This window comes from Rhopilema esculentum, chromosome 6, assembly GCF_057945365.1.
Source record: "Rhopilema esculentum isolate cy_ngs chromosome 6, ASM5794536v1, whole genome shotgun sequence".
Classification (NCBI taxonomy): domain Eukaryota; kingdom Metazoa; phylum Cnidaria; class Scyphozoa; order Rhizostomeae; family Rhizostomatidae; genus Rhopilema; species Rhopilema esculentum.
The window spans coordinates 13,614,031-13,641,945 of NC_142820.1; the positions used below are offsets into that span (position 1 = coordinate 13,614,031).

At 37.5% G+C, this 27,915-nt stretch overlaps 3 protein-coding genes across 3 annotated transcripts; 1 reads left to right on the plus strand and 2 right to left on the minus strand.

The window, feature by feature from the left end:
- Positions 1-45: 45 nt before the first annotated feature.
- On the minus strand, positions 46-2,951 carry LOC148960154 (uncharacterized). Its single transcript, XM_089108912.1, has 2 exons — positions 2,512-2,951; positions 46-2,401 (listed from the first exon to the last, which is right to left on the minus strand). Exons 1-2 carry the CDS (start codon positions 2,938-2,940, stop codon positions 1,316-1,318), a joined length of 1,515 nt encoding a protein of 504 aa, XP_088965038.1. The 5' UTR covers positions 2,941-2,951; the 3' UTR covers positions 46-1,315.
- A 49-nt stretch (positions 2,952-3,000) lies between these two features.
- On the minus strand, positions 3,001-3,966 carry LOC148960155 (uncharacterized). Its single transcript, XM_089108982.1, has one exon. It carries the CDS (start codon positions 3,964-3,966, stop codon positions 3,100-3,102), a length of 867 nt encoding a protein of 288 aa, XP_088965108.1. The 3' UTR covers positions 3,001-3,099.
- Positions 3,967-10,375: 6,409 nt separating this feature from the next.
- Positions 10,376-26,599, plus strand: LOC135686330 (inner nuclear membrane protein Man1). Its single transcript, XM_065202535.2, has 15 exons — positions 10,376-10,944; positions 12,289-12,487; positions 12,727-12,755; positions 16,740-16,803; positions 17,651-17,745; positions 18,946-19,025; positions 20,569-20,720; positions 21,163-21,264; positions 21,420-21,522; positions 21,900-22,065; positions 22,513-22,552; positions 22,925-23,012; positions 23,373-23,481; positions 23,748-23,826; positions 25,432-26,599. Exons 1-15 carry the CDS (start codon positions 10,417-10,419, stop codon positions 25,593-25,595), a joined length of 1,998 nt encoding a protein of 665 aa, XP_065058607.2. The 5' UTR covers positions 10,376-10,416; the 3' UTR covers positions 25,596-26,599.
- The last annotated feature ends 1,316 nt before the right edge of the window (positions 26,600-27,915 follow it).

Consider the following 27,915-nt stretch of genomic DNA (forward strand, 5'->3'; position numbering starts at 1 on the left):
TTCTCAGATGTCGATTTCTAACTTCTCGATGTCCGTTGAAAAACCTCTGGGGTGGGGGAGGGTGGCGTTGATTCGATCAAGGTCAAATTTTTTTCTTGTAATCAAGCCCCCGTTTATAAGAAGCTGCTTGAAAAAGTTGCTTTTCCTAAAATTTCGAAATAGATAGAAAATACTAAAAAAGGCGTTTCCCTTGTTTTCCGAGAGTCTGAAGGCCGTGGTCGAAAAGTTTTTGTTTGTCAACCCCAGTTTGTTTCGGCTGGCGACGCCTTTATGTTTATGTCATTGTTTCATAGATCGATTATGCTACATATGGACTATTTTTTTTCACGCATATGAGACAGAAGCTTTACTCTGGTTGATGCTTTTTTGTACACATTTTCAAAATGTTGATGTAGGCTCACTATAGATTCTGATGTTCACTTTCGGGGACAACTTTTCATGTGACCCAACCCATACAGCATAAATTCAGTTTTATCTTGTTTCAAGTTAATAAGCAAGTTATTGTTATCAAGCCAGTCTGCAACTTTTTGCAATTCAGTAGATACTCTTTTACCTTCTTTTACCTGCCTTTTTGCGCCACAATATATAACAGTATCGTCCGCATAAATGTTTATGGTAGCATTAGTGAGCCGAATATCATTAGTCGTTGATTATCAACCCAAAGAGGAGGGGCCCTAGGAAGGATCTTTTTGGGACACCATGTGTGACATTTTCGTCACTTGAGCTAGTAATATCAAAAATCACTTTTTTATTAAAGAGATAATCACCTATCCATTGTAGTTTAACCTCATCTATGCCATAATTTGGCGGCTTTTCCAGCAAGGTTGCACGAAGGACTGTTTTGTAGGCTCCATGGAGGCCGATAAAGACAGCACCACTAGAATGGGTTTGAAATTTGCTTACATCAGCATTGCATCTTGCAAAGAGAATCTGATTTGAAAAAAGCCCTCTGTTTCCCTCTTTCCCCAATACCGCTCACACGGGCAACAGCAGATTGCGTGCAGCTACTGGGATACCTAGCATATCTCTTTGAAAAATTTTGTTGGCAAATAAGGCTTGAACATCCCCCCTACCCCCTAGAGCCCACCAGGGCCGCACTAAGGACTTTGGGGGCCCTGGGCTCACTGGTGTTATGGGCCCCTCCTAAGTATGCAAAGGTGCTGAGAGAAGATACTTGCAGACAGAATTAAAGAGGCATATGATCAATGGATTAGGTTATTATATAACTAAAAACAAACAAAACAGAACTACAGCAAATCTCGAAAAAGGCAAACAGAAAATTGATTTAACGAGTTGTAAAACAAGTAAATAGGTTCTAAAATTTGTGTTTTCTTGCCTTAGTAAGTGCAAATTTTCTACTAAGTTTTTGAACATCTAATTTTCTTAAAATATCCGTATTGGATGCCATCAAACACAGTGCCACGTTTCTTTCTTGTGACATTGTTGAACGAAACTGGTTCTTAACTCTTTTCAAAATGGAGAAGCTTCTTTCTCCAGAGGCAACACTGCAAGGCAATGTTAACAATGGCCTCAAAGCGATCATAACATTGGGAAATGTGGCTTGGGTATTGTTATTCCTGACAAGGTTAAGTAAAAACTGCCCAGTTGATATTTCTTTAAGCTCTTGCTCTTTCATTCCTTTCCCTCTGCTGACTCTTTCTTTCCCTTGCGTTTGTTTTTTACATTCTCTCACTTTGGTTATGTATTTCTGAAGCGGTTCCTTAGCATAATTGAAAAATTGCATCATTTCGTGCTCCATATCATCATCAAAGTGCCCTGGATATGCATGTGTTAAGGCCTTGCACCCTTCTGAAATTTTTTTTGTTCGTAATGCACAGATAAACCCAAATCTCTGTTCAATAACATCATAGCTAGCTTTTCGCATGGAAAATTCTGTTTGTAAGCTGTCGATGATGGGCAAATACGTGCCAATGTAAAATTTCTCTCCACCAATTAACTCCACTTCTTTTGTTGAACTTTCGTCTGCCAGTCTCGGTCTTTTCTTTTTTCTTTTCATTTCATCTTTGGATTGCTGTTCGGTGCTGTCTAGAAACGTTTTGGCCTTATCAAGATACCGTTGGTATTCTTCTCTATTTCGCATCCCCGAAATGAATAGCTCAAGACTGTTCAATAGATCGATTGCAGAAGGCATCGTCAGGCTCACTGTTTGAAGTGACAAGTTACTAATGTGTATTCGCTTTAGAAGATCATTCCAAAACACAGCCATCAACGCGAATTCCAAAGATTCGAGTTTTTCTGATAAGGATGTTGCGTCATTTCTAGTGGACAATGTTTGATCTTCATCAAGTGCAATTTCATCCAGAGTTTCTTTTATAGAACGTGGTGCCAGAACTAATGCTCTTATAGCATCATGTCTTGCAGACCAGCGAGTATCACATATCTTTTTAACAACCAATTCACTTTTGGAGAGCTTTGATTGCATAGTGTTCCAGCGATGCGTGGAGGCTGCTAAAAATGTATACACCTCTTGTACAGTTGAGAAAAAGATACTGCTTGTAAGCAGCATTGGGCTGCAGCATTTCCCACTAAATTTAAGGAATGGCTTGTGCAGGGAACATAAAGGGCACATTTGTAAATTTCTTTTATTCTTGCCTGAACTCCAGAATATTTTCTAGACATGTTTGACGCATTGTCATAAGATTGACCGCAACAATATTTAATATCCAGATTCAACGAGTTCAATGTTTCAATGATAGCAGTTGTCAAAGATTCGCTTTTATGAGACTTTATTGGTGTAAAAGTGATAAATCTTTCCACCGGCTCTCCATCTTCGATATATCTTAGTACAAATGTTAGTTGATCAATGTGAGATACGTCCGGAGTGGAGTCCACAATTATCGAAAAGTATTTTGCGTTAGAAATTGATATCAGAATTAATTTTGTTACTTCAGATGATAGCATCAAAATTACTTCTTCCATGATTCTTTGTGACAAATATGAGGGTTTTCCAGTTCCTTTGTTACCATAGCGAGCAAGATGGTCGGCTAAAAATGGGTCAAATTTGGACAGTAATTCAATAATACCAAGAAATGTTCCGTTTTTTGGATGTCCAATAACATGCGAATCTCCACGAAATGCTTATCCTCGTTCAGCTAGAAATCTAACAGCCTTAATGACTCTAATAATAACACCTTTCCAACGTTCTTCTTCTTGTTGAAGAAGTTTGATATGTTGTGATTCAATTAACCACCCTTCCCCATTTGCAAATGCTGTACATAACTTCACGTTTTCGAAATGCGCATCTGACCTCTCGTGTTGGGAAATTGATTCAGGATGCTTCCAATCATCAAATCCAGAGCTTGCTAAAGCTGTTGTGTTAGACCCTCCAAACAGTTTACAATAAAAGCAGAACACTTTGCCCGAACTTGGGGAATACAAAAGCCAATCTCGGTCAATCTCTTCAGCATTTGATAACTTTCTCTTCAGCAAAGAAGCACTGAAGCACCTTGTTTTCATTTTTTTATCATTCAGTTTGTATTGTCGACTTGACTTGAAAAATGATACATCTCTGTTTGGGCATTGTTTTGGTCCATGTACTGCCCAGTAACGTTTCATTTCCAAGGAAATGAGAGTCCAGCAAGATGGATCGGTTTCGAATTCTGATACTGATTGCAAGCCTTGCTCGTTGTCCACTTCATTTTCATTTACACTAGTGCCTTCTCTGGAATCGGCATTTCCATTTCCACCATGCGTTTCATCTGGATCAACTACGGCCTCATTAACAGAATTATCCGACGTATCATTATCAAAACCTAGGCTAGTATCGTCTTTGTCTAATTTCTCACTAGATTGAGTGGAATTCGATTCTCTTTGTGCATCTCTTGCTTCAGGTTTAAACCCAAAGGTTGATAGCTGTGGGATTGACTTCAAAACCTTCTCATTCGATGCTTCACGATCTTTTTTCAATTTCCTCTTTTTTGCTCCACTCGGATATCTTTCACTCATATTGAAAACGTAAAGTGTGCATGCAGACAAGCCAAAAATTAGTTTTCTCAAAAAGGAAGAGTCAGTGGCAAGTTTTGCTCGGCTTTGTGTTTGAACAATAAACAGGAAATATCTTTCTCAAAGGCTGAATAAAGCATAGAGTATTAACACATATTCTAACATCAGATTTTGAGAAGTATTGTTCACGAGATGAAGTGATACTACGCAAAGAATATGTTTAATTAGTCAGGCTTGCCACCCTCATATGCCAACACGTCGGCTGTGATACTCATTATGGACCGCATGATGTTTGCTTAGTTTCTCTAACACAAAGGTTCGTTTTCTTAAACTCCATTTCCACAACTATTTTAAAAATCCCTCAGCAAAATTGGGGCCCCCAACTGGTTGTGGGCCCCTGGGCCCGGGCCCGGTGGGCCCGGTGGTTAGTGCGGCCCTGGAGCCCACTATAAAGCAGTTGCACTGCTTACACCATAATGATTTAATAACAAATAGAGAACAATCCAGCCGCAAATATTCTAAAAACTCAAGAAGAGCAAGCCTGATCCTCAACTTACCTAAGATGAATCATGATACGATAAAATGTTGGCATTCTTCTTCTTTTAAGTGTCTTGTCCCTCCTGCACGTTGGCGATCATGCTTCACCCCTTTTTATCCCTTGTCAGTGCCAACATTTCTGAATCTTTTCTGCCAGCATCGAAGTCCATGTTTACTCTCATAATGCACTTCTGTCTTTTCTTCCTCTACTTCTTTCTTCTTCTACCCTCTATTTTACCTGTTAGCTCTGAATTTTCCATTCCTTCAGCTCTCATCAAAAGTCTCAAGAACTGCAGCTGTCTTTTCCTTTCACCGGGCTTCTTTCTACTCCTGCTCTTCTTAAAATTTCTTCATTGCTAACTTTTCTAGTAAAATTGTAATGTAACCATTATTCTCAAGAACTACATTTCTACTGACTTTCACAAAGCAACACATCCATAGAGTAAAACTGACTACACACAATATTTTAACACTCTGATCTCAGTTTTCACTTTTAGCTGTCTGTTCTTAAATACAGCATTCATCCTGTTCATTATGCCATCCCTCATTTGACATCCCAATTCTTTTCTCTATTTCAGTTACACACCTTCCATCTAATGTTATTAAGCTCCCTAGATACGTAAACTTCCCAACATTAGTTATTGCTACGCCGTTGATATACAAAACATATTTCGGTGTTGTTTTCCGTTGATATAACCATACATTCTGCTTTTATATATTAATATGAAGACCTTTCTTTTCACTTTCTGACTATTTTGAAGAGCTGCTTAATTTTCCGCAGTTATCACAGTGTCATCCGCATACCGCAAATTCTCTTTTTAGCCCCCCCTCTCAATTAGGCCCCCTGTCTTAGTAGCCCCCTTTTCAGAATGAAAAATTTAATTAACCCCCTCTCTCAATTTAGCCCCCCCCCCAATTTCCACTGATGCTGAAATAAGTAAACTTGACAAAAAACAGAGATTTTAATTTTATTCATTGGTCGTTCAATCTCTCTCTCTTCAAGTCCCATGTCCGGCAAGGACGTTGGCGATCATGGTTCTCCACAGCTTCCTATCCCTTGTTCTTCTCATCAGTTCTTGTTCTGACACCTTTGCTCTCTCCCTCTCAGGCAGTTGGGCTGCCATCCATTTGCTTAGACTATCTAAGTAGGTCAGCTGCTGTCTTCCTCTGCTCCTTTTACCCTCGATTCTTCCCGTTAGTGTCAAGTTCTCAAGACTTTCTTTTCTCATTATGTGCCCAAAAAACTCCAGCTGTTTCTTCCTGATTGATCTCATCAAGCTTCTTTCCTTTTCTGCTCTGCGTAACATTTCTTCATTCGTAATGTCATCTGTCCAGGAAATTCGGAGCATTCGCCTTAGGAACCACATCTCTACTGCTTCCAGTCTTCCTTCCATCTGACTTGAGATTGTCCAACACTCACTGCCATACGTAATGATAGAGTTTACATAGCAGTCTAACACTCTGAACTTGGTATCCATGGACATCTTTCTATCTTTGAGTATCTTCCCCAGTTTCTGAAATGCGTCTTTTGCCATTCCTTTCCTTCTTTTGATTTCAGAGTCACATTTTCCATCATCTGTTATAACACTTCCTAGATAGTTAAACCGTCCAACTTGCTGAATTATGTTTTCTCCAATCTGCAATGTAAATTGTGGCTTTTCTAGCTGTTTACTCACTACCATGCATTCTGTCTTCTTGCCATTGATCGTCAAACCTTTCTTTCTACTCTCTGCTACTATCCTGTCAAGTAGTTCTTGTAACTTCTCTGCCGACTCAGAAATGAGAACTGTGTCATCCGCATAACGCAAGTTGTTCATGTTATGGCCTCCGATGATAAATCCCTGCATGCCGTCTAATTCTCTTAGAATTAGTTCGCTGTACATGTTGAACAAATAGGGCGAGAACACGCATCCCTGTCGTACCCCTCTTTGGATCTGTGTAAATTCACTCATTTCATTCTCAACTCTCATACGTTCGGTCGTTCAATACTCCGCATCAAATCAAATAGACAAGGAATTTTGCATAAAATTCTAGCAAACTGGGTAAACGAAGTTTTTAAAGTATAAAGCATAAGAGTAAAGGCCACTGATCATTTTAAGCCCTGGGAACATTCTGGCAAATGACCGGAAGTTGCGTTTCCGGAAGCATGAAAAATGCACGGTCAGCAAAATTTCAACTTGCAAAACTGAGCAAAAGATTCAAAAAGAGCAATGTGATCTGACCCATAAACAAAAGGTTATGGCTGTGGAAACTTTTCGTTTTATCAAAAAACTTGCTTTCTTGAGTTTCCTGATAGTGCGATGCATAGCAGTAGAATTGTGCATGTTACGATAATAGCATCAAGTTTGGTACAAGTACACAATCCGATATGCTGAATAAGATGAAGTTCATATCAAGCTTCAAAAAAGCCCCCAAAAGCTATTTTTGGACTGGGGTACTGGTACCCAGTCCTCTTTCTGGTATAGCACTACAACCTTCTTAACATTGCAAGTTATAAAGCTGAAACTTTTTCTGACTGTATTTGACGTGCTGGATAAAATGAGATGCAAAAAAGCTTTAAAAATTTCACAAAATAAATTTTCAAACTATGATTCTTGTAACCAGTCCTATATTGGGTCTTGCACTGTAACTTTCTAACTATTCAAGTTGTTTAACTGAAACTTGGTTTCCTGACGTAATCTGAAGTGCTAGATAAAGTGAAATGTAGACCTAGTTTTTAAACTTCACCAAAGACTTTATTTAGACTGAGGTACTTATACCTAGTCCATTGCTGGCTATCGCACAAAAACTTTGTGGCTAGGCAAGTTGTACAACTGAAAGAAAAACACGAGGGCGTATAGAAACAAGCAGCTCATCAGCCAGAAACCCCAAGGGGACATTTCAAGGCTTTTATTTGGCATGCCCCCTTTTTTGTAGGCACCTTACATAATTCTTCATCAAGGATCGCGGCTGCTAACAGAAATAGAAAAATATTAAATTGATTTTTTTTACAAAATGAACCCATCGAACGTCATGAAAAGTTCAAGCCAAAACTACGAGTTCAAGTTCAAAACAAAAGTTCAAGGACATATTCGATAAGAAAATGTTGGGGGGGGGGGGGGGTAGTAATATTTTGGCAACGTATTTTTGTGATGTAATCCTATGATTTTGGCCTTGCCTTTTTATTAACCAAAAATTGTTCATTGGCATTCCCATTTGAGGATTTGCAAAGAGCAAAATACATTTTACCATGTTCATTTAGGGACAATACGCTATTCGCCACTTCCTCGGTATGCGTCAATTCATCTTCAGTTTCTTTCTCTGCAATTTGAAGACAGTAAAACTTGTTGGATGAAGTATTATTTATTTCTGAAAACTTGTCATAGTCCCTTTTAGAATTTATGTGTTGATGCTCAGCAATTTCTTTTACATTTCTTTCCAATTTTCATAAATTATAAGCTTGACATTCCAGATTGGGGGGGGGGGGGTGGAGGGTCATCAATAGAAAAATTTACCGACAAAGACATAGATGGAGGAGAACTTAGGTGCTTTTTCACTTACTGATAGATGATTTTACCGACAAAATAAGGATTTTATAAACAAAGCGAAGATTTACCGACGAATTCATGAAGTATTGGGGGGGTACACACCCCCGCTAGCAATGCCCCTGATTACAGTGTTTCTAATCAAAGCTTACCTTAAAAGACCTGGCAAGCGACTCACAGCTCAACTGGCAAAAATCAGACAAAAAGGTCTTATAAAGTATTTAGCACATCAAGTCATATCAAAAAAAATATTTTTTGGTGTTTAGGTAGTTTATTACTTTGTTCCGCAGACTGGACCAAAGTTTCAATTGTACAACTTGCCTAGTCACAAAGTTTTTGTGCGATAGCCAGCAATGGACTAGGTATAAGTACCTCAGTCTAAATAAAGTCTTTGGTGAAGTTTAAAAACTAGGTCTACATTTCACTTTATCTAGCACTTCAGATTACGTCAGGAAACCAAATTTCAGTTAAACAACTTGAATAGTTACAAAGTTACAGTGCAAGACCCAATATAGGACTGGGTACAAGAACCATAGTTTAAAAACTGATTTTGTGAAATTTTTAAAGCTTTTTTGCATCTCATTTTATCCAGCACGTCAAATACAGTCAGAAAAAGTTTCAGCTTTATAACTTGCAATGTTAAGAAGGTTGTAGTGCTATACCAGAAAGAGGACTGGGTACCAGTACCCCAGTCCAAAAATAGCTTTTAGGGGCTTTTTTGAAGCTTGATATGAACTTCATCTTATTCAGCATATCGGATTGTGTACTTGTACCAAACTTCATGCTATTATCATAACATGCACAATTCTACTGCTATGCGTCTGCACTATCAGGAAACTCAAGAAAGCAAGTTTTTTGATAAAACGAAAAGTTTCCACAGCCATAACCTTTTGCTTATGGGTCAGATCACATTGCTCTTTTAAAATATTTTGCTCAGTTTTGCATGTTCTTTCCGATAGTATCATCAGATTTGAAAAATTCGAAAATTGAAATTTTGCTGACCGTGCATTTTTCATGCTACCGGAAACGCAACTTCCGGTCATTTGCCAGAATGTTCCCAGGGCTTAAAATGATCAGTGGCCTTTACTCTTATGCTTTATACTTTAAAAACTTCGTTTACCCAGTTTGCTAGAATTTTATGCAAAATTCCCTGTCTAAAAATTCACACCATGTCTCTTCCAGTCATGACAGATCCAAAGACAAAGATTTAATGTGCACTGTCACGACGTTGATTGATTAAAAGAACAAAGGGATTTCTATTGTTTCCAGTCCCCCTTTAATTTATCGCATTGTAAAAAATATGGCGGAGCGCTGAAATTGTGTTTAGGCTATTGCTCCAGCTATTGTTCTCGTTAACCAATCCACAACGAGACATATTGCCTTTAAGCACGGGCCATGTGAGAGCCTGTTACCAAAATTACAGGCCGTTGGTACTCCGAGGGATGAAGTTGACCTTTTCGAATGCTCGATTTCAGAAGGCGACATGGCCCAAGATTATTGATTATTAGTTTACCGTGTGTTATTGAAAGTTAGTTTACCACTATAAATGGTTTTTTTTACAAAATATTTATTAAGCCCCCTCTCTCAATTTAACCCCCTCTCTTATAAGCTCCCCCATTCAAAGTGCTGTGAAACAATAAGCCCCCGGGGGGCTAAAAAGAGAATTTAGAGCCCGGTCGTCTTGCCACCTAGCAGTTTTGGAGTCGAGATCTCACTGATCTATCAGTGGTCGATCTACATACAAACGAAAAAACCGCCATTGTGTAGACAGGTGTTCGTTTCTCTCTTGGACCCCAGTGGTAATTTTTCTTTAGGCACGCAGCACTGATTGGTCAACTATATCGATATTGGGCTTGCGTTCTTCTGATTGGCCTATTTCGATCCACAACTGGGTATATATTTTTCATCGTGTTCTTTCGGAACCTTATTCTGACATTTTATGCTCTGAGGAGTGTCAGACGAAAAAGCTTCTAGCCAATATGTTGTAAAATAATTGCTTTTTTCAAAGCCATTTTCAAGTTCGATTTTTATTCTTTACGAAAAAACAGCATTAAGCGTTTGGACAACCTTTTTCAAGTCTGACAACCGACATTAAAATCACCATAAGCAATCATCAGTGCTTGACAGACAAATGACGCCCAATTTATGGGGGTTTGGTCTTCTGTTTCTCAGAAACATCCTCTCAAATCAAACACTCAATCAACATGCAAATTCGTAACCTAAACCCAAAACTACATTAGAAAAAGTTGTGTCGAAAATTCTCCGCTCGCCCGCTCGGGTGACAATACCCCTCTCCAGCCTCTGAACTAAAAACGCTAAACAAATTCGCTCGAGTGCGCAGGCGCACGCTCGTTGGAGCATCCGCGCCGCGGGCCTTGCACACAAGTTAAAGATGGCGGACGAAGGTGACAGTTTATCAAATGCTGAGCTACGTGAGCAGCTGATGTATTATGGTGTTAAGCACGGACCTATAACCGCAACAACTAAAGCATTATTGCTGAAAAAGCTAAATGAAGCAAAGTCAGGTGGCCGTAGATCGTCTCCCAAAGTAGACAAGGTGAAAAAGCGCAGGTCAATTGCAACCAGCAATCCATCACAACAGAGAACAAAGTTAGCTGGCTTCTCAAAAGAGGAAGATGAAATTGTCATTAAAAAGTCACAAGTTTGCAGAATTGATTCAAATGATAGCAACAACTCAGAGGAAAAGGTAACCGTTACAAGAAGGAGAAACAGCTTTGATTTAGAGGAAGAACACGATATAGTGCAAAAGAGGAAAACGAAAACAGATCAGAGACAAAGCCCTGCAAGCTCATCTAGCTCTAATTCGACTATTGGAAATGCGTCATTGACAGCAAGATTGCAAGGGAAGCCTAAGGGGCAGTATCAAGCTGCTAGAGACCAAACTGATAGTATAGCTGAGGTATTCCTTCACTATTGACAAGGAAAACTTAGCCTTAACATTATTTAGAAGCGTCTTTTCAAGACAATCTTTTATGCACTTTATGTCCAATAGACTGGACGTAAGAATGGTGTAGGTTTTTAAATGAAACATTTCCATAGGTTTCAGTATTTTTGAGATGACATGAAAAAATCATGGGCAACTTGGAGTAAAAAAAATTGTATTAGACTACTGAAATTGGGGTATAAAAAACCCTAACTCAAGGTCAAAAAACTACTTTACAGAGAGGTAGCTTACTTCTTCTAATTCAGAGGGATTGACAAAAAGGTACTATCAATATAGGGTTTGGAATAGCCTTTGGCAATACCATGCCTTACAAAATTTTTTAAACACCAATCCACCCCCCCCCCCCCCCCTCCACCCAATTGCTCATATCCCTTTTGAAAGTGTTCTTCACAAAGTTAAAATTTAGTTATTAGGATAAATATTCCAACTAGTTTTAGATAATTGATGGCTCCTTTGATGGCATGATCAAAATTCCAACAGAGTCTAAAATCACCAGGCTAGATGATTTTGTGACTGTTTCTGCTTAGATACATTGTCTAGATTTTATCAATCAAATTGTCTAACCAAAGACATGGCTATCAAAAGTAGACATGGAAACTCCAAGGGGTCATTGAAATGGTTCAAGATAGCAAATGATCAAGTTTTCAAAGAAGTTTTTATATGAAAGTATCTGGAAAGGGGATGCTATATCAGTTTTCCCTTTGTGAATGTTTGAGATATCGAGAGTTTACTAGAGTTACCTTTTTACAAATCAAGACACATTAATTTCATCTAATGTTTTTCTCTAAGGGGAGGCTCTGTCCACCTACTTGTCAGCTGACAATGGCCATCAGGGTATTAAAATGAAAAGACCAATACCTTCCTGCTGCTTATACATTCTTTTACTATATCTCCACAAAGGAAATTTACATCATGCAGGCCACAACAGACAAAGAAAATTGGGGGCAACAGCAGTAGATTTTGAAGGCTATACAAGGGCCAAGGCTGTTGAATGCAGCATGGATTAAAAAATGCACATTTCAATAAGGATAAGGAAAGCTTACATTGAATGAACAGAACTTAAGCAAGTGGCTTGGCTTTTTGAAAAGCTGGCTGCTTAAAAAAATATTATGAACAAGTGACAACATACAGATACTCAAAACAAAAAGCTATTTTAGAGAACTGAGGTCCCCTTTCACCTTATAACCGGCGTAAGCTGCCCGGCTGGAAAAATAACACTTTAGCTATTTGAAAAGCTTTTATTTTATTTTCTTTTTATAACTCTTTTATGAAATCTGTGCTACTTTCTATATACAACAGGAATCAACCAAAGAAGACAATATTGATAATGGACGAGATGATGAAGAACTGGAGTTGGCATTTGCATCCAACAACAACCTCATGAAGAGTTGGAGAGGCCCAGTATTTATGATATTTGTAATTGTCTTGCTAATATGTCTTGTTGGATCATATGCAAGCTTGTGGAGCAACAGAATGTCAGAATGGCCTGCTCTTCCAGGTACTCCACCTACCACTTTTCTGATCTTTAGCAGATCCAGGTTTTTATCCAACTTTCTGCTGGTTGTAGTTACAATTGAGATTTGTTTGCTTTGATTTTTTTCTTTTTTTTCTCAAGTACCCAGTATTGTTTAACAGACTTGATGTTATATTTTTTGTACTATAAACAAATAGAAAAAGGCAAACTGATTCTGCACATTATTGTTTATATTTATTAACATCATGGTTATTATTTTTTAGAAATAAAAGATGGATCAACATTTGGAAAGGTTTGTTAATAGTGTTGCTATTTTTTCCAATGTAAGCAGTTTTTTATTTTGTTCTGTTAACTTGTTTGGAACAACCAAAGTCAGATTTGGTTTATGTTCTACTCCAACCAGTGAAGGCAGGCCTTCCTGGGATAAACTAGCACAAGTGTGGCATTTGGCACCCCTAAGCTGTTTTAGGTGTGTGATGGATTGCTATTAGTGTTTTGTCTTATTTCTACAAAGGTTTACATATATGGAGCCTTAAAAACCGGCATTCTTAAGTCATTTTTTCAGTTTTCACACAACTTTAACAATGAATATCTCTGGTGGCAAAATGATAAAGGAAGGGAAAAGATATTGCCAGAGATCTTTACTGATTTTGATGCTGAAAGTGTTTTAGATGCAGTTACCACCAATCCCTCTTGCTACCAACCATGATGGCAGTCTTCATGAAACCCTTGAAAAAAGTTACAATTTTGACCCCAACTTTCAATCGTGTCTCATCAAAAGATATATGAAAACAGTTTTGAAAATGGCATGATTTGAAAAGGGCACAATTTGAAAACGGCACTAATCATTTCAGCAAAGACGCTTGAAACAGAACAATTCTATTGTAGATTTCCCTCTCTTTGAATCCAAAGCGCATTGATTTTCGAAATAACAATCTTTTATAAGAACTTAAACCCAGTACAGTAAAAAAAAGTTTCTTGTTGTTTTGTTACCTTATTAGTTTCCAGCGCTTTGGTTAAAAACAAACGAATGATTACAACAATAGGCATGTGATTAAACGCACGCCTTGGTGTGGGAGGCGTGTACCAGCGCATGCAAGTGTGATTGCACGCCTTTTCTGGGAGGGCCTGGAAGGCAACTTGACCATATGAATTTCTCACAGTCGTGATACTATTTGCAGAAGTAAACTTCATAATAGTTGAAAATAGCGCAAGCAATTGCAAGGGGTTGAAAACCTTGATGAAAGAGCCTTACATTTACCCCTAGACTTTGGGTCATAATTTGACCACCAGCTAATGATGTCTAGATCTACTAATGTCAAAATTCATTCAATTATAAAACACTAAAACCAAATAAAACCTTGAATAATTTAACAACAGTGTATTTGAAAAAAAATAAACTTGTGTAAACTTTGAGTAACAACTAGCAGGCATTTCATCCAACAAAAATATCCCCATCATCTAACCCACTCAATATCCCCTCTCACTTCCTTACACAATGTTGAATTCTGCCTTCAAATGCTGGAAATGGAAACAGCATATCAGATGTTTAGCAAGATATATCTGCCTAGTATTAGAAACAAAAGCTTTAGTTTACTAAATGTTTGCTTTTTTCAAAGCCATTTTCAAGTTTTGTACCACCAAAAGATTGTTTACAAGGTATGTCTATTGGAATTGGCAAATAAAGGGAAAAATATGAATTTATTAAAGGGGAACTGAAGTGAAAAACGATTTTTTACCACTGATAAAGGTTCCTGTGCTGATTCCAAAACCGTTTGAATTTTTTTAATATGTTATGTAGTTTTTAAGTTATTAAGTTTTTAAAGTCGAAATTTGCCCTCATCGATGGCGGAGCGAGAACGCGGTCAGACCAATGTGTCATGTGACCTGGTGACGTAAAGTGGTGGACACAAAGATATGTTTTGATGTAATGTAGTAGTGAGTTTGATAAGGTTCATGACAGGTAACAATCGTGAAAATTGTGATAAAAGCATGAAACTTGGTGAAAATACAGAATTTGATATGCGTAACAAGATAGAATATAGACCTATCTTTGGAATAAAACCCTTGTGCTATTTTTAGCCCTTGTACTATTATGTGCTACTTAGAATACGTTGGTATGGTCAATCTATTTCTGCTAACTATACAGCCATAAAACTTGGCAAACCCACCCAATTTGACTCGCTGAAAAAGATAAAAATGGTCCCCACCCTCAGAACTAACCCTTGTTCTATTTTTAGACTGGGTACTTGTGCCCAGTACTCAGAATACATTAGTATGTTAACTATACAGTCATGAAACTATACACTCAGAGGACATAACTATGGTTTCTGTTAGCTGTAAAGCCACGAAACTTACCGAACCTACACAGTTCAATTTGCTGAAAAAGACAAAAGTAGTCCCCCACCTCAGAAATACCCCTTTAAACATGATTTATCATGCTTTGTCTACAGAACATAATATCAAAGCATTTTCCGATATAACTCCAGGCATAAAAAACAATTCATATCAGGATGTACATAAAGGAGGAGGATTTAAAGCACAATCATTAATTGATGTATATGTTTCCAAGTTTATTAAAAGACCTTATCTTAACAAAAGATATGTCAGAGATTTTATCTCATAACTGTTCTCTATGAAAAATGTTGAGTTGAAGCAAATTTCAGAAAAATAGAACCATTGGGCACCAAAAAACTTCATTCTCAAAATTTGAAAACAGTGTATCTAAACAACAGGCAGTGACAGAATACATTGAATAACATTGTACCCTGAAGGTAAAACATTTTCTTCTGATTATTTATAAAAAATGTTACCAAGCAGATGGTACAGGACCATTATTGTAAGAGAAAAACTTGATCAAATCCAAACTATTCTACACATTTTGATGTGAGTGAAATATCTTGAAAAATACACCTTAGGAATCTCAAAAATATCAAGCCTTGCTCAATCCCCCCCCCCCTTGATGTGACTAATCTAGTGATTTGGCCTAGGGCTTACAAGATTTGGCCATTGCCCCACTAGTTTCAACAAATTTCTAACTTATAACATGACCCCATTAGTTCTAAATTTTTCTTCTTGCTATTATGAACTAAAAGTCTGGTCCCTTTGAATAACCCCTGTATATAACCCTGTACTCCACTGTATATGTAGTAGGTAGCTGATTTTTGCATTTCAATTGTCTCTCTGCAGAATTTTGAAACCCTTGTCTTCTTTGACTAAAGGTCTTTTCTTTACATTTGTGATAAATGCATACTTATTCCAGCACAAATACCCAAAAACCAGCAAACCATCCATTGATCGGCCACTGTTTGTAGATACCTAGCAAAGTGGATATAATTTTAGGTATAAATCTATTTTAGGCATATTTATGCAATTCTATTAAATATTTGACATTTTCGAATTATCAGTCGAAAAATCTGAATTGCAGTAAGATTTAATAATATTTGTCAATGTACACAAAACAAACCAGTTTTTAAACCAAAAGTGGATTAGGTCGACCTGTTTCGTGCTACACATCAAACTATGCCCCTGAAACTTGTTTCCAGACCTCCCCGCCACGGAAATGGAGAAATTTCACACTTCGCGTGTTAAATGCAGGAAAACGAAAATAAAAACGCTAATTTCGTGTCGATATTCGAAATCAGCACGATGAAAACTACCAATTAAAGGATTTTCATTTTCACTTCAGTTCAGACCACCCCTTTAAGCTTGATTAAATGATATTTGATCATGTTTTATATGTTACAGGGTATGCCTTTATAGTGCACCTTGTGTCTTTTATAAGGCTAAGCATCAAGCGTGCATTGACCTTATAATTTGGTCTCCTGGCGGTTACCCTGTGAAACAAGCAGTCTCCTGCAGATAAGAACCAGTCGTCCATGGTGCATAGGAAACCGAATTGCCTACCCTGGTATATGATAGTTCCACAGTGTCCAACGCAAGAAAACAGGTCATTAAATCCAAAAACATTGAATTTCATTGTTTAGAATGCCAAGTGTGGTAAGCCCATGCCAAGTGTGGAAACAGCAGTTAAGTTCAAATTTCTTGCCTAGAAATAAAAAAGGGCTACCATAAATGGTGATGTCATTTTTGTCTACTTAAGTAATTGATCAAGGAAAACCCTGCCTCAGTTTCACCAGAATTGGTATGAGAGGCATACACCATCACATACATCAGGGGATACAGATGCCTTTTTCCGCCGTTCTTTCGCTGATGCAGTTTTCCAAAATATTTAACTTCTCTTTACTGTTTGATGCAAGCTTGAGTTGCCTTTTAGGTCAGCAGGGAGGAAGTATTCAAGATGCTTCAATGTTTACATGAAAAACTATCCTTGTATGCAGGTATAAATTTGTTTAAACATCATTCTATTTGCAGATAATCTCTTGATACATTAGATTTAATTTTTTAAAGAGAAAATAAAGTTGAGATAGAATAGACTTGTAAAATGATAATTAGCTAAAACTTTTAAAGTGCTTTGCATCGATTCAAGATCATTGCAACATGACCTATAGCTAAGTCTTAGATCAACATTGATATTTGGCTAGCCAGTGTACAAGCTTAAATCCTCACTGTGTTCAAATGACCTTTTTCTGCTTGGGAACCGTAAAGCTTCAAGGTCTGTTAAAGAGGCTTGTGCATCCCTGAAATCCAAATTGCTTTCACAAATTGTGGAATTGTAGGTGGATTGGATGTTTAAGGCCATATAAGATTATTTTGTTGATTCTCATCAGAATTGTGCCAAAAAAATCGGGCTGGCGGCGGTTTATATTTTATATTTTACATAAAGCTGTTCATCTCTATGAATGGCCCTACATAGCTGTTTTGTCCTCCGTTTTCTTTTTAACGGGAAAGTTTTATATAAATATAAAGGAAAAAGCAACAGGGAATTTTCTGTACAATCATTTTTCTTAAATCTTAATGTAATTGTAATAAACGTTTTTTCCTATGCTCTTTACAGTATACTCGGTAAAAACTTGTTGTCAGTATTTTTTAAACTAGAAGTAGAAAAAATGCCCCCCCCCCCTTTAAATTTCCATAATGTAAATACCAATTAAAATCAAATTTCTATGCTACTACTGCAAAAAAATAAGTTCTTGTTGCCGCAAAATGTGAAAATGTGACTTCTACTATTGTTTTGTTTTAACAGTTACATGCGGATGTTTGTCAAATGTTAATCCTTCATTGCAGGAGAAAAGGAATGTGGCTACTCAAATGTTACGGTAGAGCTCAATGGCGGCCAACTTGGACCTTTTTTCTCTTCAGAATGTTCCTATCTTTTGGAGGTAAACATACTTTTCTGATAACGTTTGTTACTAAGCTAATACTTTCACTCTTCTACAAAATTTTGATCGCAAATTTTTTCCATAGAGTCTTCAGGCTTTAGATTTCCTAAATAGAACTTTGATAGAGAAGTAGGCCAATTTATTGTTTTCAAAACTTGACTTATTTAGGTGAAACATATATTAAGTGTTGAATGAACCGGTGCAAGCCTGACAAAGAAATGCATGTATCCAGAGATAAATCTTGCGTTTATTGTTTTATTCAGTCCAGTTACAAAGGTAAGAGTTTTATTGACCAATAAAGATTGTCCTAAAAATTGCCAGAGAAACAAGCTGAGAAGCATTCGGTCACTTGTCCAATAACTTGCTGCTCTTACAGAAGCTAAACAGGCCTATACACCAGCTTTGATATTATCGAATAAGTGTTCAAAAGACAGTAAAAAGTTTTTTTTGTCTAAAAGCAAAAAAATTCAAATCCAGGAAAAATAGTTTATAAGAAAGAAGAACGAAAAATTTGAAAAAATTGAGTCGCCAACAGAATGTTAACAAGTGTTAGTCAAGTTTTAGAACAAGTGAAGGAGGTATGTCATGCCTATCGAAAATGCAGCTGCGCCAGTAGATAGTGATCTTTTTATAGAGGTAGAAAACGCCAACTTACAGAACGTCATGCTCTTCTTATTTCGTATGTATTTTGTAGAAAAACCTAAAAGGCACCAAAAAACATTTTTCCAATTAATCCGCATCATTTTTTTAAGTTTATGATATGTTGCGGGCAATTTAAGAAATTGGAAAGAAGTATTAACGAAGACACCTTGGCCTTAAGAACATCTTAGGATCATTTCTGTCAGTACCAGATGTTTCTACAAAAGATTATATTTCCAAACGTTTATACAACACTTGTTGGTGCAATAATGACCATAGAATCTTTAATGGGGTTTGGATCACTAAGCGGTAATTATGGTATCAAAAAAATTTAAATAGCATTGAAGGATCTGAAGCCAGCAGTGGCGTACCCAGGACTGTAGCAGGGGGAGGGGGGGGGGGTCTGAAGCATAACCAAAAACTGAAGCATACTTTTTCAGATACTCCTCGCAGCATTAACAAATGTTTGTTGGTTTTTATATCATCTTTTGATTCCAAATGCAAGTTAAGAAATTACATACTTCAACCCTTTCATATGTTTTGTTCCTTCATAATTTTTAGGAAAAACTCATTGACTATGAACATCTCTCTTCGCAAGTTGTGAATTTTGCCGTCGACAAGATGTATTCGCAGTTTTTCAGGTAATAGAATAACTAAAGGAAACACTGTTTAACTAGCAAACACTGTTTAACTAGCAAACACTGTTTAACTGACGGAAACAAGAACTGCCAATACATCGGACAAACAAGCAGACGATTGAAAGACAGATTTAACGAACACAGACGAGATATTATCAACAGAAAAGTCTGGTGTTGCAGAACACTCTTGCAGCCCAGAACATACCATCAATGACCTTACAGAAACACCATTACTGCAACTTAACGACAAACGAGAGAGTGTTCGACATGCCAAAGAGCAATACCCCATTGGCCTGGCAATCACTCTCACACCGAGCGGCATGAACCGAACCACTGACCGTTACTCTTACAGCAACACACCATCATCACCCACATCGTAACTTTTTCTACTACCCATACATTACTATTTTACAATCATTATCATTACTCTCTACATTCCCCTAATAATTTTCTTTTCTCTATTTCATTAATTTTTCATTTTTTACTACCATTGTCGCTAACATCACCATTATTCAATACTTTCATACTTTTTATTGTTATCACCACTACCCACCTTCATTACACTTTCATTTCACCACCACCACCCACACTCTCGCACTCGCCACCCTTCCCTCCTCCACATCTATTACCTATTCCTCTCCGCTGCGCTGCATTCACACCATTCCAAATTGACCAATCTGAACCCACCATAGCCTCTTTGAAATTTGTAAATTTTTAGTTCGTTTACTTTTGCTCTGATGAAGCCCCGTACGCCGGGGCGAAATATTAGCCATCACTAATTTGTGTGTTTTTTGTTGTTTATTCGCGTTGCAGTGTTCCTTATTTACTACTATTTTATCGATTTTTCGCCGCAAGATTTCCTCCGCAGTCCGTCGGGCAGCCTCCTATCGTGGCCTCTCCTTTATTCGCGCAATAAAATAACTGTTGGTTGGTTATTTCAGAGGTTGTTTTAATGATTGTCTCTGTGATTGTGTGCAAAACGTTTTTGGATATTTCATGGCCTTGAGCTTCTAAATGTCATCTCCTAAATGTCATCTGTTACAAAGGAAAATTGCACCTCTTGGGAAAGTTTTAATTTAAAAATAGTTACCAAAGTGTCTTTTATGTAAGTCACTCTCGAGTGTACGTTGCGTCGTTTTTCCGCATGTGAAACGAACTTCTATTACAATTTATAACCAAAATGTAGTCTTAAGAGTATGCACTTTTAAGAATTTTCTTAGGTTTCAAATTTGTTGAAAATAATCAGAACAACAGAATGACAAACTTCAATTATATATTTGTATCCACACTGATAATATCTGAATACATCAGAATGAATTTATGACTTTGTCTACCATTTCAAAGTTTTCCCCGATAAAAATCGCATCCCTGATATGAAAATCATTTGTCGAAACTTCTACACCTATCAATAGGCCACACCATTGCATCAAATTCAGATTGGTTATCAGAATTGTATAAATTTTTTATTCTTGCATGCCAGGAATGGTCGTGAAGTGTTTTACTTAAATTTGTCAAGTTTGGCTAATTCACGTGTACTTTTTTCCAGAGTGGTTTATGAGCGAGGGACAATGAGGGAAATTACGATTGAAACCCTTAGCATGGTCACACTATCGTCGAAGACGGCCGTCAAACCGTTGATATGTCGTCTAAAGCAGGCTTCACAGATGCTGACGAAGTACATTTTAGGAATCGTTCTTGGTAAGGATAAGATCAACCATGACAAATATTTTCTCAGATGTACCCATAAACAATATCATATTAAGGATTGTTATTACATTGAGGTGGTTTGCCTCGGTTATGCGAACATGTTCGGCGAGGCAAGGCGATTTCTTCGTTTGTTTATAAGGAGTAAAAAACCCCATCATTTTTCTTCAAAAAATCAATTGTAAGATAAGACCCGCAAAGCGATGCACATTTTCTAGAGTTTAGGACATATTTTGTCTCTTCGTGTAAAGAAGAGTAAGAAACTTGGCTGCCAATCGCAAACGATTATTTTCTGATGTTAAGTAAAAAGTTCAAAGTAAGCGCAATGTTTATTGCACCTGCAGTAAATGAATTTCTAGATGCCTCAGATGGGTACTTTTTATATTTTATTCGTTGTTTTTCTAGATTCGTCGTTATTTGTTTGATATATTTCTAGGCTTTGGGATTTTGCTTGCTGCCTACTATGTCATGAAGCGACGCTGGATGATGGATGATGAAGACACCAGGCTTATGTTCGTTTATGTTGAACGCATCATCGGTATGGTTTTGCAGCTTCGGGTATAATCTTTCAAAGACCTGCATTAAAGGGCATTTGCCCTACTCATCTTTTGCAGTCTTTTTACACAAATTATCACTATATTTTTACTTCAAAATCTCGTTTTTAGATTTTGAATAATATTGTCCTTTTTGCAGAAAGCCTTCGTAGGCACCACGAGGCTTGTGAACATGACAGGGAGCTACCACCTTATCTCCCAATCCCACACGTCCGAGATATGCTTATTCCTCCACGAGAAAGGTATTTCTTTTAAATTCCATACGAATCTGGTAGAGACACCTTTTTCGCACTTTCTGTTTGCTCTCTGCATTAATATGTGCAAAAACTACCAGCTTTGACTGGCATTAATCTCGCTAACGAAAGGATTTCTGTTAATAACTCTTTTAATGCCAAGTACAATGTACTAATAGCTTTTGCTGCAGCAACAGCAGGTTCGCGTCTATGACGTTACTTCGCTCAAGTCTCTTGGCATTTGATTACAACAAAAACAGAATTTTTCCTTCACTGTGCTTTCAGTCTCCGCTCACTGTTAATGTAGTTTAACCACGAGCATTAAAATTAAAACATGAAGCGCAAACAAGTTTTTCAATTCCAAGTAAACATTTATTTTTCAACAGAAAACAAAAATCTAGAGCGTGGAAAAAGGCTGTTGATTTTCTCAGCTCAACCGACGCAAGGATCCGAGTTGAAACGCAGAGAATTGCGGGAGAAGACTTTGAAGTGTGGAGATGGATTGGGGTTATGCCGTCAGACAAGCATGTCAGTGGGGCCAGCAACCATTTGGTAAATTTAGATATACGCTAAGTATTTGCATAAAGTATTTCAGTTAAGGCAGCTAACCCTTATATGAAGTAATCCTCGACTGTTCTATGATGCCTTTCTCTTCTAGTCAGCTTTTCCAGTATTCTTGTTTATATCAAGTTTCCCTTATGTAACTATGTCCTGTGACTATCTATATTCTGTATAACGACCAAAGTTTATGTAGTTTCCTTCAGTTTATTTCCATCTGTATATCAGGATTCTTACTGACAGTTTTGCCCTAAGTCGGAGTTGGTAACGCTTGCAAGCTCGTTTATCGAACGCGAACATCATCCTGTTGACATTTTCTTAAATACTTAAGTCACGCGTTAGTCTGTCTATAGGACAGAACGGTTCTAAGTTGTAGATACCTAAGTCATCTAGGCATTGATCCGTTTAACGTTTTCATGTATCTTAATCTAATTTTTCCAGGGTCCTGAAGTTGAAAGAGGGAAGTTCTGGCAAGGGCAAGGTATTTTTATCTCATTCTCAGCCTTCTACATATTTCGGTTTTGACATTCGGTCTACATATGACGTTTGTATGTATCGAAATAGTCGTGCTTGGCATTGCTCTGCGTTAATGATTTAGCTTTGAACTACTTCAGTAATTGCTTTCTGTTGCGCTGGAGGTGTGTATCACTTGATTCAGTTCAATTGGTCAGTTCCATTTGAGTTATATAAGATTCAAATACGATTCAGACATCCATTCTTCCACTGTAGCATAATCAAAGCTTTCAAAACTGTCCCTCATTTGTCTCTTCCACGAATATATTATGAAGTATATTTCCCTTGATATTTTATGCCTATTTAGGCGCTGACTGACCTACCATTCTTTTTTCGATAGCTTTCGATAAGCTGGAAAAGGTTGTGCGAATGCCGATCATCACTCCAACACCATGCTTGAAGATCAGATATCTTCACGGAGGCCCTGTGTATGTTTTTACTTTGTCTTCTTTGATATTCCTTGGATGTTTTTCTAAGTATTTTAATTCCCAATATATGTTGTGATATTTCATCGCGTAACAGCATTTAAGCAAAAAGGCTCATATTATTGAGGAATACTGCCCATCAAAGACAAGGAGTTCTTATGCTTCATCCCCCCATCCGAGACATCTTTTGATAACATCTGGAGGTATTCATTCAAAACCGCATGGCACTAGTGTCTGCATCATGCTCTTCGTACTATCAAAATATATAGATTGTTTGGATGAAATGCAGTCAGTGGTTCAAATAATCAGTTGCCCTACAACATACTGTGTTGTCTGTTAGGATTCTTTGATTTTCGTTTTCAGTGAGAAAGAGGAAGGATGGGAACGTCACGTTCGCGATGCTTTGCTTGAAAAATGCAACGACGGGGGAGCTCGCATTCTCCATGTTTATGTCGATGTCAAGTCTTCTGAGGTGAGTAGATTCCCCGTATAATTTGCTGACCTTCGGTTGTTTTTTGAAATGTCGTTTACCTGTTTTAAAGATGACTGAGATCAAATTGAGGCTTTGAGGGAATTGTTTTTTTTTTTAGTTTTTACCGGATAATACTGGAAATGGTTAAAGGGTATGTTTGAAGGAGTAGCTGTTTTAAAACGTCTCACCATTAAAAACTTAATTCTTCTAGCCAGGCAGACTTTCTTTCTTTTCAATATTATATCAACTATTTTTTTTGTTTCAAGGGCTGCGTTTATGTCAAATGTGATTCTCTGGAGTCAGCAGGAAAGGCCTTTCGAAGCGTTTACGGCAATTGGTTCGATGGTGCGTATTTCATTTATTTATTTTGGCTCCTGAAAACTTTGACATATAAATTGTGAAACAATTATCTTTACAGCAACAGAAGCTCCAAATGCTTAATAGTTTAATGGTTTTGGTTTTGATATCTGAAAATTGCGTTTGGAAAGTGATAGTGAAAGTATAAAATAATACAGTGCCGAAGTTTAAAGGTTCAGAAAAATAATACGAGGTACAATAGAGTGGAAATGGTGACAATTTAGTGCTGTTTGATTCAGTTAAAGTAGGTCTTCCTTGTAAAACTTTAGGAAGAGACGGGAGTCAGAAACAGTATTTTTGTGAAGTTTCTTTAATACCCAGGCCTTCGAAAATGTTTGCAGATAGAAACAAATTATCTTTGCAATCTTAATCTTAATAATATAAAAGACAGACTATTTACAAGTGCTAAGTAACCATATTGTAGCCTGTGACCGAATGTAACCAACGTGTCTTTCAAGGCTTATCTTTATTTCATTTCATTCTTTAAGCACGGTTGCCCCATCAACCTAGAGTGGTTGTCTTTTAAGAGGCCGTGACAAAAATAGATTACAATAATGCTTTATTGAAATAAGAAATGAAGAAGATTATTAACAGTATTGAAACTAGCATAAAATGTACAAAATTTTAAAGAAATAGGTTATTTATTGCTAAGTTTACATTTAAAAGTAGACAGAGAGGGGGCTAGCTTGACCCCCTGTTCTAGTTCATTGCAGACTTTGATCCACGGAATGAAAATGCTTTTTGGCCATTGCTCGTTTTCAATCTTGGAAGAAGCAAATCAGTCTCAAAATTTCTCAAACTCCCTAGTTGTGTTTCATGTAAATAGAGTGGAGAGATTTGTTGGCGCAAGACCATTTATTGATTTGAAAACAATGGTAGCAGTCTCTCGCTTGATCATGTCCTGGACTGTTGGCCTTTCAAGTTCTTTTATCAAGCTAACTACTGATGCGTCATAGCTTCTGTTGGTAACTATCCTCGCAGCACGATTTTGTGACTTTTGTAGCATAAGCAGGCGAGTTTCCCAACAGTCACCCCAAACAGAGCAACAATATCGAAAATAGGGCTCCACAATACCTCTTTATAATTGATGAAGGGGATTTTTTGGAATAGTTTTTTAGCATATTTTAGGAAACCCAAAGAGCGAGATACCTTTGAACGAAAAACCTTGATATGTTCATCCCATACAAGATTTTTATCAAGTTGTACTCCCAAATTATTTAGCATTATCCATAAAGTCAATATGTGAGTCACCGATGACGAAAGATGGCGTGGGTACTGATTTGTCTGAATTCTTTTTTATATTTGGTCGCGAGCCTATAACCATTGCTTGTGTCTTAATCTCATTAAGCTCGCCACTATCTTTAGAGGAATATGAATTACGTTTTAACTTTTAACAGCAAATATGCCACGAGGTGGCTCGTTCCACAACAGAACAAAGCATTGCCATATAAGGTAATCCAAATAACGAGATAGTTTTCAGTAAGTATAATGTACAGCAAGAAACGCATGTAAGATATGTCAGGAGGCGCCATACCAATAGAGAAGCGGTCAATGCGATGTAATTTATTATAGATTATTTTCCTCCATTTTCAGGTCGCCTGGTGATAGTTAAATTTGTTACATTAGCTCGTTATCATCAAAGATTCCCTGATGCCTTAACACGCATACGGCCTTTAAATGTTTCTGGGGATTTCCCTTCTTCGCTGAGCTGGAAAAGCCAGAACGATGAACCAGAAACATGGATCAGTCGGTCGTGAAAAGGTAAACAAGTGGAAACATCGAACCAAAGTGAATCAAAGTGCTGAAGACACTGCAGCAGCAGCTGCGGCGCGTCTCTTGTCATATTTCTCAAGGTCTGAAACACAGGGGTAGTTTATGGAATTCTACTGAACACAAATTTCTTGCCAATGTAGGTTGTGCTCAGTTGTTCAACATTCCTTATGTAGAAGAAATACCGGCTGAACTCTGCACAGGTTGATATTTTTAAAGTAAGCTAGGTATTCACCAGCTTTTGATAATTATCGACCTCTTGATCGTAAAGGAGCCTTGGGCATATTAAATTCAAGGTTCCTTAACTCAGTGTTGGGAAACGCAACCTTGCCCAAGAATAGTAAGCCTTACCTCATAAAATATCCTTGAAATTCACTGTTTGATAGAAGCGTCAAGAAAATGTTTTAAAGTTAGCTAGACACTATTTTATTTCGGTAGTAAAAAACTCTGGTGGCTGTTTCTCGCTATTAACCTGTCTACCCTTGTTTGCTTGGCCCCAAAGTAGACGTCCGAAGTAGCATTTTTTGAATATTGAGGCACAATAGAAGAAACTTTACAATATTTAGGCGAATGGATTCTCGATACGTAAGTTGCCGAGCTTCATAAAGATATATGGCAATGCACCTTCAGTTGGCTTCACATTCAATATGTTATTTAATCGCATCGCTAAAGTCAATCTGCACCGCTGCACGTGACAGAAAATGTTAGCCTTAGAACTCCTTCCTAGTGCTTGATGTATCTTTCCCCAATGGTCCTGCTGTCTTTTTATATAGTTGCGAACTTTTTTTAGGCTGCTTTCACATCTGAAATGCAGTAACGTTCAATTAAATCATTTTGATAAATTCCGTTGACTGTTAATTTTAAATTGAGACTAGTTGTTTAGACGTTTCGCCTCTGCCTGATATATATAAATATATATATATTATATATATATATTGGTAATGTTATTCAGGTGTTATGTATGTTAAATGCTGAAGTCTTTGTTTCCGGATTGTTGTCTCCCTTTTTTGAAAAATGCTTTTTGTGCCACCTTTAGAAGCAGTCCACTCCTTCTGGGGAGCCATCAATTTAATAAAGAGATCGTGGACATTCAAAAGATTAGCTCAGAAAGCGAGAGGTATTTTGTTTTCACATTAGTTACCCAGCTCTGGGCATCGGGTCATGTACCGAAGACTCTCGCTTACCATCTTTGATACGTGACAATATCTTCACTCTCACCTTTCCTTTCTTTTGGCCGGGCTTTTTTTACTAGAACAAATATAATAAGTATTTATTTGACGTCATATTTAAACCATTACTAATTCTGCATAAACGGAAACTGGTTCAGGTGACTCCTCGAAGCTTTTCAAGAAAAGGTTTGTTTGCGGGATTCCGTTCAAGTTTGTTATGAAAAATGATGGTACGAGAAGTTATTAGTGCCAAATCGTCACTGCCCGTGGCAAAACGGATTTATACAAATGAGCTGAAGATGATTAACTACCCTTCGAAAGAAACTTTGCTCACCAACCAGAGGATAGTTGGAAAATGGATGCGAGACGAGGAGTCGATTCTTTCCCCGGAGGAAAAAGCCAAGCGGATGCAGAAGTTTATGCAGTCTTTAAAAGACAGGCAAGGCAACGCGCGGCCTAAGGAGAGCAAGAGAAATAGAAAACGACTGCCTTACAATGAAGCAGACCCACGTGCGAATCGGCTTGAGACCATATTTTCAATTTATGCAGACCAATCTACAGAAAGCTACAGGATGGCCGCCAAAAGAAAGAACTTCTTGCCACCCCTGCCTCAAATCTTGAAGATATTAAATAATTCTAGACGTCGCAGGGATAAAAAACTCTGTGCTGATGAAGAAAATCTATCATCAAATCACGAGATGCAAAGAACGATCTTGCCAAAAGTCATTGAAAATAGAGTATTGTAAAAAGCTATAATTCTCTCAAGTCAAATGTGATTCTCAATTAGGTTTTATCCGATTTTCTGATTGTCTCCTTCGCTATACTTGGAAATGTTAAGTCAAACGGTCTTTAATGGTTTGAAGTGGCCTAGCCATAACGTTCATGAATGTTTAGCTTTTTAATTCATCGGCTCGTACGGGGCCTTTGAAGCACTAATGACAGTGTACCACTGTGAGGGCAATGCAATGATTGATTGAAAATAAGTTTTCTCAAGACAGGAATTCCGATTAATAAATAAAATCGCAGCCGCAATTGAATTTTTTCCTACCAATTACTGTATATTTCATAGTCGTTTCTACTCGTTTCTGCTTGTTGCCCAGTTGTTTCGGACCTTCGAAGGGTGTGGCCACAAATTTTT

Bases quoted from the DNA above. Each gene is read 5' to 3' on its own strand.
- LOC148960154 (XM_089108912.1), bottom strand. From the start codon at position 2,940: ATGGAAGAAGTAATTTTGATGCTATCATCTGAAGTAACAAAATTAATT. The intron at 2,402-2,511 runs GTATCTTTTTCT...GTTGTTAAAAAG, and splicing joins CCCAATGCTGCTTACAAGCA to ATATGTGATACTCGCTGGTC.
- LOC135686330 (XM_065202535.2), top strand. From the start codon at position 10,417: ATGGCGGACGAAGGTGACAGTTTATCAAATGCTGAGCTACGTGAGCAG. The intron at 20,721-21,162 runs GTAAGGATAAGA...ATATATTTCTAG, and splicing joins CATTTTAGGAATCGTTCTTG to GCTTTGGGATTTTGCTTGCT. The intron at 22,553-22,924 runs GTATTTTTATCT...TTTTTTCGATAG, and splicing joins GAAGTTCTGGCAAGGGCAAG to CTTTCGATAAGCTGGAAAAG.
- LOC148960155 (XM_089108982.1), bottom strand. From the start codon at position 3,966: ATGAGTGAAAGATATCCGAGTGGAGCAAAAAAGAGGAAATTGAAAAAA.